The 9,544-nt window shown below is 36.6% G+C and overlaps 1 protein-coding gene across 1 annotated transcript; it reads left to right on the top strand.

Moving 5' to 3' along the window:
* The first annotated feature begins 297 nt into the window (after positions 1-297).
* On the top strand, positions 298-7,625 carry scg2 (secretogranin II). The gene is made up of 2 exons (XM_008106286.3): positions 298-456; positions 5,003-7,625. Exon 2 carries the CDS (start codon positions 5,016-5,018, stop codon positions 6,870-6,872), a length of 1,857 nt encoding a protein of 618 aa, XP_008104493.2. The 5' UTR covers positions 298-456; positions 5,003-5,015; the 3' UTR covers positions 6,873-7,625.
* Positions 7,626-9,544: the final 1,919 nt, after the last annotated feature.

Here is a 9,544-nt window from a genome sequence, read left to right as displayed (position 1 = left end):
TTCTCCAAGTGCCTGCAAACCAAACCAGCAACCTCAGTACATACAGCCCTGTTACGGAATACTAAAATAAGTCAATGTATAAGGCATTTCTCCCAGAAATGCCAGGGTTAATTTCTTTAAGGAAGATCTCTCAGCTGGCCAGCTAATGTCAAAAGAAGTATGTAGTTCCCCCAAAGGAAGCCAGGTGGCATAAACGTACAAAGGAACCTCACCCAAACCACCCAAACTATGCCTTTTCTGTAGCATCTTTCTCAACGGCACAGCTCCACTCCCTCCCCATTTTTATGTTTTGTGTTTTATTTTTTTGCCAGAGACCAAGATGACGTAAGTATGGCAGGGGAGAGTCAGGTGATGTATACTATAAGCGAAGGGAGCTGTCCTGGTGCTGAAAACAGTCCATAAACTCGCAGTGGACGGATCAGCAAGAGCATGCTTTAGGTTGTTCCTGCATAACAGGTAAGGCAGATCTGCTTTCTCTTTTACTGATAGGGATTACAAGGCTATCTGTTTTCAATATAGGCAGCTTTTTCTGTCGCAGCCACAAAGCTACATATTCCAGAATCACCAGAAATTGCAACCTGATGCACTTCACTTAACACAGAAAAAAGGACTTTGCTTGGCAATGAAATATTTCCTTTGCAACTTGGGATCCAGCAATGAAAATCATGAAAAAAGGAGGGGCTAAAATTATTGCTTTGCTGAAATAGAGTTGAAAAATGATCTTGTTCATTGCTGTCAACATGACATCGGAAGGTATAAATGAACTTTTATGTTCTTAGTACTACTGCTTTCAGTTTTCAAAGCAATGTTAAGTGGGAGCAATAAATGATGAAAAATATTGTAACTAATGTTTTGTTCTTCTGACAATCTTAATTCTCTAGAAGATTAGAATCTTCATTTAAAGTATTTCATTTAAAGTATTAAGTCTTCATGAGTAAGATGGAGATATTGAATTGTTGCTTGTCCTTTAAGGGCAATTATTGTTTATCTGTATTAATAATAGATCAAATTGCATAGCTGAAACTCTTCATCCATTTATGATAAATTTACTATTTGATTTGGTGACAGTCTAGCTACCCTATGGATACTATATAGATTAAAGGAAATTTGATTGTTTTCCAATAAATTTTGATTTTGAAATATTCCAGGTCATCCTGAATACAATATGAGTCCATAGGAAAAGTCAAGTAGAAGATAATACATCTACCACAGAAACATAACTACATTGCATTGTTTTTATCCTTAAGTGTTTAAGGAAGATGCAAATTAAAGTTGAACCATACTATGAGGCATCATAGACTTTCCCCTGCAAAATATTAATTTACAATTATATTTTGTTGCTTTATTTGCAAATTTGATCTGGGAAATAGAAGTGGGACTTTAAATCCATCAGTTCCAAAGTTTTATGGTTTAGAGGGACAGATAAGAAGTCAAAATAAGTATTTTATTTTCAATATTTAGAGGAAAAAAATCCCCCCAGACTAATTGAAAATAATGCTAAATGCTGGTCTTGGCTTGCCAAAATGTAATCAAACTATACAATTCCCTGTAAACCTCTCCTGTGCAGTTTAAATTAAATAGGCATTGTGCTCTGTTGCTGTATTGTTCTTAAATAAATTTTGCTTAATTTAAGGATTTAAGGCTAAATATATGAATGAATAAACCTTTTCTATTATTCTCAGGGGAGCATCTTTCTTGCTGTTTTGCAGTGATTTTGTATCAATATTTCCCCCTGAATCCATTCTTGAGAATTAACAAATTGTTAGGTATTATATGGGAGTAGTCAAAGTTCTCATTTGTGACATAGTTGGAAGGAAACATGGCAATTATGTTGAACTAGATGGTACTTTAATTTCCTCAATATGTGGAATTATTTCTTACTGTGATGCAAAAAAAAATATCCTTATCTTGCTTGAATGGCATAACAAATTCACTGTAATTTTCTACTCAGACCAGTGGGTGTGTGCTGGCATTACCCCCCCCCCCCCCATTTCATGAGTCACTAGTATATCAACAGGATATTTTACAGCGTGGAAAAGGAAGCAAAGAAATGAATGGACTAGAAAAGGTGAATCAGGCAACAACTGTTTTCTTTGCTTGGCATCATTATGATCTGCCCTGGTTGGCCTGTACCTTAAAGAGATAAAGGATCTTGAGAAATACCAGATTCCCCTTTAGCTAGATTTAAATAGAGATTACTTGAAATATTAATACTTACCCCAGTGATATGAAGCAACTCTCTCCCCCCCCCTCTCTCTCTCTCTCTCTCTCTCTCCCTCCCTCCCTCCCTCCCTCTCTCTCCCTTACCAGCACTCAGCATTAACAAATGTCTGTTTTCATAGACAATACCAGGATGGAATACATTTTACATTTTCTTCCCATAGCTTATTAATGAGAGTTCCTGCAAAGACTTGAATGAAGAGCTTGTAGATCAGATACTATTGTTTCCATTCTATCAGAGCTCTCCACATCTTAAGCTCTAGAAATTAATCATTCCTCTCAGTACAGCCTTACAATATTGTGTGAACTATACTATCCCCACTTTGCATCTACAGGCTGGATTCAGCTAGAAGTTGTAAATAGTATAGAAACCTCCAAATGAATGTTTATCTGACTAATAATATAACAATTGTGATGGATCTGATCATTGTTGTGATAGGCACCATAGTACTCATTTCCAACATAAATAGGAAAATGGAACAAAACAAATCCCTTCTCAATGTGAACAGGTTTCAGAGGCTTACCATTCATAAAATAATATTGTCATACTCAAGACAAGTGGTTCCTTGAGTCAATGAGCTGAAGTATAGTCAACAGTATTGTGACACTTTCTTCCAATACTTGGCCTGTCAGTACCCATTGAGCATAAAATATATTCTTATTTACTAATTTTCCATAGAAATAAATTTGGATAGTTAGATACCATTTTTTTTATCTCATCCTTCCTCAAATTGAATATGATTTTCTTCAGCAGGCAGAAAGAAGTGAGTCTGGTAGAAATAAGTGAGTGAAAGGCAATAGGGAAATGTACAAAGAGAAAGATAACCAAGGTCTATGAGTGGATCTATACCAGGCATGGACATACTTCAGCCCTCTAGGTGTTTTGGACTTCAACTCCCACAATTCCTAACAGCTGGTAGGGCTGAAGTTTGCCCATGCCTGATCTATACCACTGCCATGGCCCCGTTCTATGGAATCTTGGGATCTATAGTTTGGTGACATACTTGGAATTCTTTACTACAGCAATCTGGTTCTGTCCATTCAAGGAGTATAGCACAACTCTGTAAGTCCCAAATATTTCTCAGATTCCTTAGGATTGAGCCATGCAGGACTCATTTCCTTGTGTAATGTAGATATACTATGTGAGGGAGAGAAAGGTGCATAAATATTCCACTTCTGACCACAGCACACCTGAGACTCAAATCTTTTGCATACATCATTTGCTGGACAATTACTTTATATCTTTTTCTCCCTCTTTTTTTCCTTCCTTCCTTCCTTCCTTCCATCCATCCATCCATCCATGAATGCATATCCCATTCGTGTATGTGATCCAAGGTAGCATGCCATAATGCAAACAAGTTTAAGTTAAACTCTTATTTTTACACAACTTAAAAATAATAATGAAAGACAGCATTTTAAAAATATATAGTTCAAACACATAATTACTAATAAAAGATAGGAAATAGAGTGCACTACTTAACATACATTACTGCTACAATTTAAATAATCACATCTCTGAGATGCTCTGACAAAAAGTTTAGGTTGGCTAATAGGACTCAAGAGCAAGGATGGTCAAAGTGCATTCCATGAGCCCTGTGTGGCCCCAGGACCATTTTGTGCTCCTCAGGATGCCCAAAGAAATATCCTCTTAAAAAAATAGGAAGTAATCTGGAGGTAGGGGCAAAAATGCTTTTTTATTTACAATGGGATGTGGCTCACCATGGTTTCCTCTAGCCTCCCCCCATTTTTAATTGAATTTTCATTAAAAAGCACAAGGGGCTAAAATAAATTAAGCATCTAAAAATGTGCTTTATGAGTTTTATTTTGATTTAGGATGGCATCTGCAAAAGCCTTGTGTCCCTGTATATTCCTGCCTCATTACTAGGATGCTTCTTTTCTTTGGGTTCCACTACCCACATAATGCAATGAGTAGCTAGCAGAGGAAGGGCCTTCTAAATTGTGGTTTCCTTCTCAAGAAAAACCCACCTGGCACCTTCTTAAGTAGCATTTAGTTACATTCCCAAGAGCTTCCTCTTATAGTTTACTCATTGAACTTATTGCTGGTATTAATGTTAGGTTTACTGCTGGCTCTTAACATCATTTTAATATCTTGGTATTTTGATCTTGTAACATCTTGATTATATTTACATTGTTTTATTTGTTTTAATTGTAAGATTTGTGATTTTACTGGCTGTACTTGTTTCTACATTTCTGAACCACTCCAGCTTATTGCCCATGAATTTTGTACAAATGCCTTAGAATAATGATGGTGATGATGTGATAAAAATAATTAATAAATGATGTTAAGTCTTCTTCACTAACATTTATGAGTGATTTTTTTTTTTTACTTATTGAAGCTTACTACTTAAAAAGCATGATTTGGTAAAGGTTTACTGGGTTCAAGACAATAAAAAAGATTAGACATGTTCCTGCCATGGGCAGGAATAAGTAGATTGTAGTTATGATTAATTTATAGGAAAGGTTTCTTATTGTGTCTATATAAGGTCTGTTGTGTAGATCCCTTCAGAATGTCCTTATAGTATTTTTAATAGCTATAACTGGTAAACTTATGATTGTTCAGATGTTGGATTGAAACTTCCATCACACCTGACTATTCAACATGATGGCTTAGGCTGATGGGAACTAGAATTCAACATTGGAAGGGCCACATAACCCCTAGCCTTGTTTTGGGTTAAACTTTCTATGGGCAAGAGCTGAGATTATGTTCAAATTTTATCTCTATGTATTAATTTTCTTTTTTTCTTCTTTGGCTTTTTTCAAGGAAACCTTTCAAAATGGCAGATGCTAAAACCTCTTGGCTTGGAACAGTCCTTCCTCTTGCCCTACTTTTTGTGCTGCTTTGTTATGCTGATGCTGCTTCATTTCAACGATACCAAAACATCCAGAAAGAGCCAGACTACCTAATGAAAAACTTGCAAAGGCTTCCAAGTCCAGATATGATTAAAGCTTTAGAATATATTGAAAACCTTCGAAAACAAACTAGCAATGGAGAAACAAGTCCAGATTATAACTCCTATCAAGGTGTCCCTTATGTTCTACAGTCGAAAGAAAGCAAAGATCAGCATTATTTAGCAGACAATCAAAGAAAATCTTTGTCAGAAGATGAGTCAGATTGGATTAAGGCAATGCTGGAAGCCTTAAGACAAGGAGAAAAAGAATCGAAGAGTGCCTCAAAAGAAAACAAACCTTATCCTATGAGTTCTGACAATGTCTTTCTAGACGGATTAGCGGATGATTATGATGATCGTTCTTGGCCTACTGCATGGCGCAAACATTCTAGGATGCCACATACATACCTTGAAGAAAAGTCAAGAAATAGTCCCTATAAGCGGACAAATGAAATAGTGGAAGAACAGTACACACCTCAAAGCCTTGCTACTTTAGAATCGGTATTTCAGGAACTGGGAAAAATGATGGGCCCAAATTTAAAAAAGGAGAGGCTGAATGAGGAACAAAAATTGTATGCTGATGATGAAGATGATTCCTATAAAGGGAATAACATTGCTTATGAAGACGTGGTTGGTGGAGAGGACTGGAATCCATTGGAAGAAAAAGTGGAAAGTCAGACCCAAGAAGAAATAAGAGACAGTAAAGAGCAAATTGAGAAAAATGAAGAAGAAATGGATGATGAGGTGAAAAGATCTGGTGACCTGGAAGATGGGATGAAAAGAGAAGACAAAGATCAAATATCTGATGATGTCTCAAAGTTGATGGATTATTATTTGAATAAGATGATGAATGATGCTGGAAATGAAAATCTAAGGATCAAACAAAATGAAGACAAAAGGGCAGCCAGACACTTTGGAAAGCAACCTGATCCTAAGGCTATCTATCAGTTAATAGAAATTTCAAGGAATTTACAAATTCCCCCTGAGGATTTAATTGAGATGCTGAGAGCTGGAGGGAAACTTCAAAATGAAAAAGAACAGGAACCTGACCTCCCAGAAGACATTGATGAGATCCCTGAAATCAATTTTGACAATACAGATGCTTTCAAAAATAAGATGAATTCTTTAAATGGCTATAGAAAGCAGAGACTTAATTTCATGTCAGATAACCTGCCAGAAGATCTCAATATTGAAGATATCATTAATCTTTTAGGGACTGAAAATGTGGCCAGCGAGAAGCTCCCTTATTCTGTAAATCAGCTCAATCAAGAAAATAGTCTGCCAAGAGTGCCCTACATGCCTGCAAGATCTAAAGGACGCCAGCTTCCTAAAGCTACTTGGTTTAATCATTTGGAAAGACGACAAATGGAGCAAGAATCACTAAATGAAAAGGAAGAAGACTTGGCAGACTACTTAGCTAAAGTGCTGGCAAAATACCCTGAAGTTATTAATACAGAGCAGGTGAGACAAATCCCACTGGCAGTTTCATCTGAAGATGACATGCAAGAGGATGACCAATTTGAGCAGGACATCAAAGAACATCTAAATCAACTGGGAACTCAAGAATCAGATAAGCTCACTTCACTGAGCAAGCGGGTATCAATGGCCCAGGAGGAGGATGACACACAAAACAGACCATATGTGGACGAGGAGATGCTAGCAAAGGTTCTAGAGTACCTAGATCAGGAGAAGTCTGAAAAAGGAAGAGACCACATTAACAAAAGGGCAATGGAAAATATGTAGTTGTTTCAGTATTATTTCTTTTCATTGGATTGACTTCTACCCCAGTTCAGTTGTGGTTTACTTTTCTTTAAGAATATGAGGCATGTTCAGACATTACACTTAGTGGCTTTATGCATGTAGGAGTTCTGGCACTTGCATTCGCATGAGTATATATGAAAGACAAACTCACAGATCTCAACTTTATCTGTGTCTGTGATATCCTATATCTATATCTATAGATACAGACCTATCGATATAGATAGGAAAAATCAGAGAGTACAGGGATTTCCACAGCTGGGATCTGTGAGTTTCTACCAAATGCCCTGTCTTCCTCATGCAAATGAGCAATCCAAGAAGATTCCTGAATATGCACAAAAGTGACTCAGTTCTGCATCTTGACTGGTTCCAGTGGTAGATAAGTTGACATTGAACAGGCTGCATAAAGTCTTCTGAGCTATTCTGTTGTTAATGGATATCTTTAAATGTTCTAAATCTTGGTCAAATAACAAATTACTTCAATTGTTTTAAGAACCAGGTTTAAGAAAACAAACGGAAACTCAATGGCCTTGATAGACCACGATAAAGGCAGAGTGACATCTATAAAATATGAGGTTTTTTAAATTAATTGAAATATTTTGTTATTGTCTGTGGTGTTTCTTTGTGGAGTACCGAATAAAAAATAAAGCATTATATATATTATATATAGTTTTATTTACAAAGCTTTTTCTATTCTGTGTTTTATGGTTGATGAATAAATATTATTTCTGGACAATAGACTGTGTTTTGCTTTCAGTTATACCCAGAGTGCCCTGCAGGCTGCAAAGAGAACTTGTATGGCCTATTCCCATGCATGTTTATTTGCAAGGAAACCCCACAGAATTCAGCAGGACAGTCTCTCAAGGATCTATACAAAGTAGAAAAGGGGACACTTTTTTTGCATGAGTTCACTTGGACAAGGGTCTGGAAACTTGGTCATGCTACTCTATAGGATGATCTGCCCTTAATTCAAAATTTTGTGTTACTGTATTTTAGATTTTTTTTAGCAGTGTATTTAAAAACAAACTTTTTAGTGCTTTCAGTGATAATAATAATACTGAGGCTTTAAATACACTGCTCACTGTCATATTTAAAATAGAACAGCCTCATTTCCTGCTGAGCTGGAGGTTAGGATCAATGGATTCAAACTGCAGAAAAAGAAATTCCACCTGAATACTAGGAATAATTTTATGATGGTAAGAGATGTTTGACAATGGAATGGATTGCCTTGGAGCATGGTGAAGTCTCCTTCTCCTGAGGCTAATCTATGAAAAGTACTTTGATGGTTTATATCTCTATTGTTGAACTGAATGGCCCTTGTGCTTTCTTCAAGTCCTAAAAATTTCTGTCTGAGTATCCCAATCAAAGCAAGAGTGATGTGTGAGCATCAAGGGTAGTCCTTGACCATAGCAGCATGGTAGGTGAACCCTAAAATGACTTGGAGCTGCCACGGATGAACACACTTGAGGCCATTTACAGCATCTTTCTCTAGTTGGCTCATTCCCATAGGGTTTTTCTTCTTCTTGAACTGCTGAAAAAGACAGCCTTTATGCAATGAATAACACAGCCATTGACATTATAGCTATTCATTCCTACCCAAGAAGCTCCCAGCCCCATCTTTCTCTCTGTTATAATCAACAAAGCATCTTGGTTTAAATAAACATCCAATTTCAAAAGAACATAAAGGAGTCATGTATTGATCCCTCCTTGAGCTCATATTTCTCTAGAATTTGATGAAAAATGAAGGAGTGGGATTGGATTAATCAATAGCATTTACATATAAAGAATGCCTTTGGAATAACTTGATTCCTTGATTTAAGTGCAAATACCATAGTTAATCAAACTTATGAATGTGTTTCTACTGAAGCATGGTGATTGAAAACACATTTTTACTATAATCTGCCTGCTGCTTCCACCATTATATGTTTTTGCCAATGTTACATTACTGAAGAAAAAACTCCTAGTTCTTTAAAGCATAATAACAAATCTCACTTCTTGAAAGATTGCAGCTTTCAGCAAGGTCAATGGGGGCCTTCCTACAAAATCAGGTCATAACCGGTACCTCTCTAAGCAACTCAGTAGCAAATCTCTCTGATTTCCCTCTGTAAGCCTCATTTTTCATTTCTGACAGCCTTTCCAGTTCAGCATAAAATACCTGCTCTATATCCTGTTACTGTAAACCTACATCAGTAGGAAGGTACAAGGAGACTGTGAATATGGTGCACATTCTTGAATAATTATACATACCACACAGGGTTGGTATATATAAGTTTCAATGGAAGTTTTTATGAGTCATGCTTTTAGTTCTATTTAGGTCCATCTTTTAGTTTGATTGAAATCAAATGGGTCAAGTTCTTCATGACTAACATAAAATCATTAATTCAGTATATCTAACTGAGGCTCCTTCCACACAGCTGAATAAAATCCCAGATTTTCTGCTTTGAACTGGAATATATGGCAGTGTGGACTCAGATAACCCAGTTCAAAGCAGATATTGTGGGATTTTCTGCCATGATATTCTGGATTATATGACTGTGTGGAAGGGCCCTTAGTCTGAATCCAGTCCAAAGTGAAACTTGGAGAAATGGAAATACCTGCAAAGGCAGATGGCTTTAATGTGGGTAACAGTAACAGTAAATCAGAGTCAAGAATTTGTA

This window comes from Anolis carolinensis, chromosome 3, assembly GCF_035594765.1.
Source record: "Anolis carolinensis isolate JA03-04 chromosome 3, rAnoCar3.1.pri, whole genome shotgun sequence".
NCBI lineage: Eukaryota > Metazoa > Chordata > Lepidosauria > Squamata > Dactyloidae > Anolis > Anolis carolinensis.
This window is presented reverse-complemented; position numbering and strand designations above follow the sequence as displayed.

Bases quoted from the DNA above. Each gene is read 5' to 3' on its own strand.
- scg2 (XM_008106286.3), top strand. From the start codon at position 5,016: ATGGCAGATGCTAAAACCTCTTGGCTTGGAACAGTCCTTCCTCTTGCC.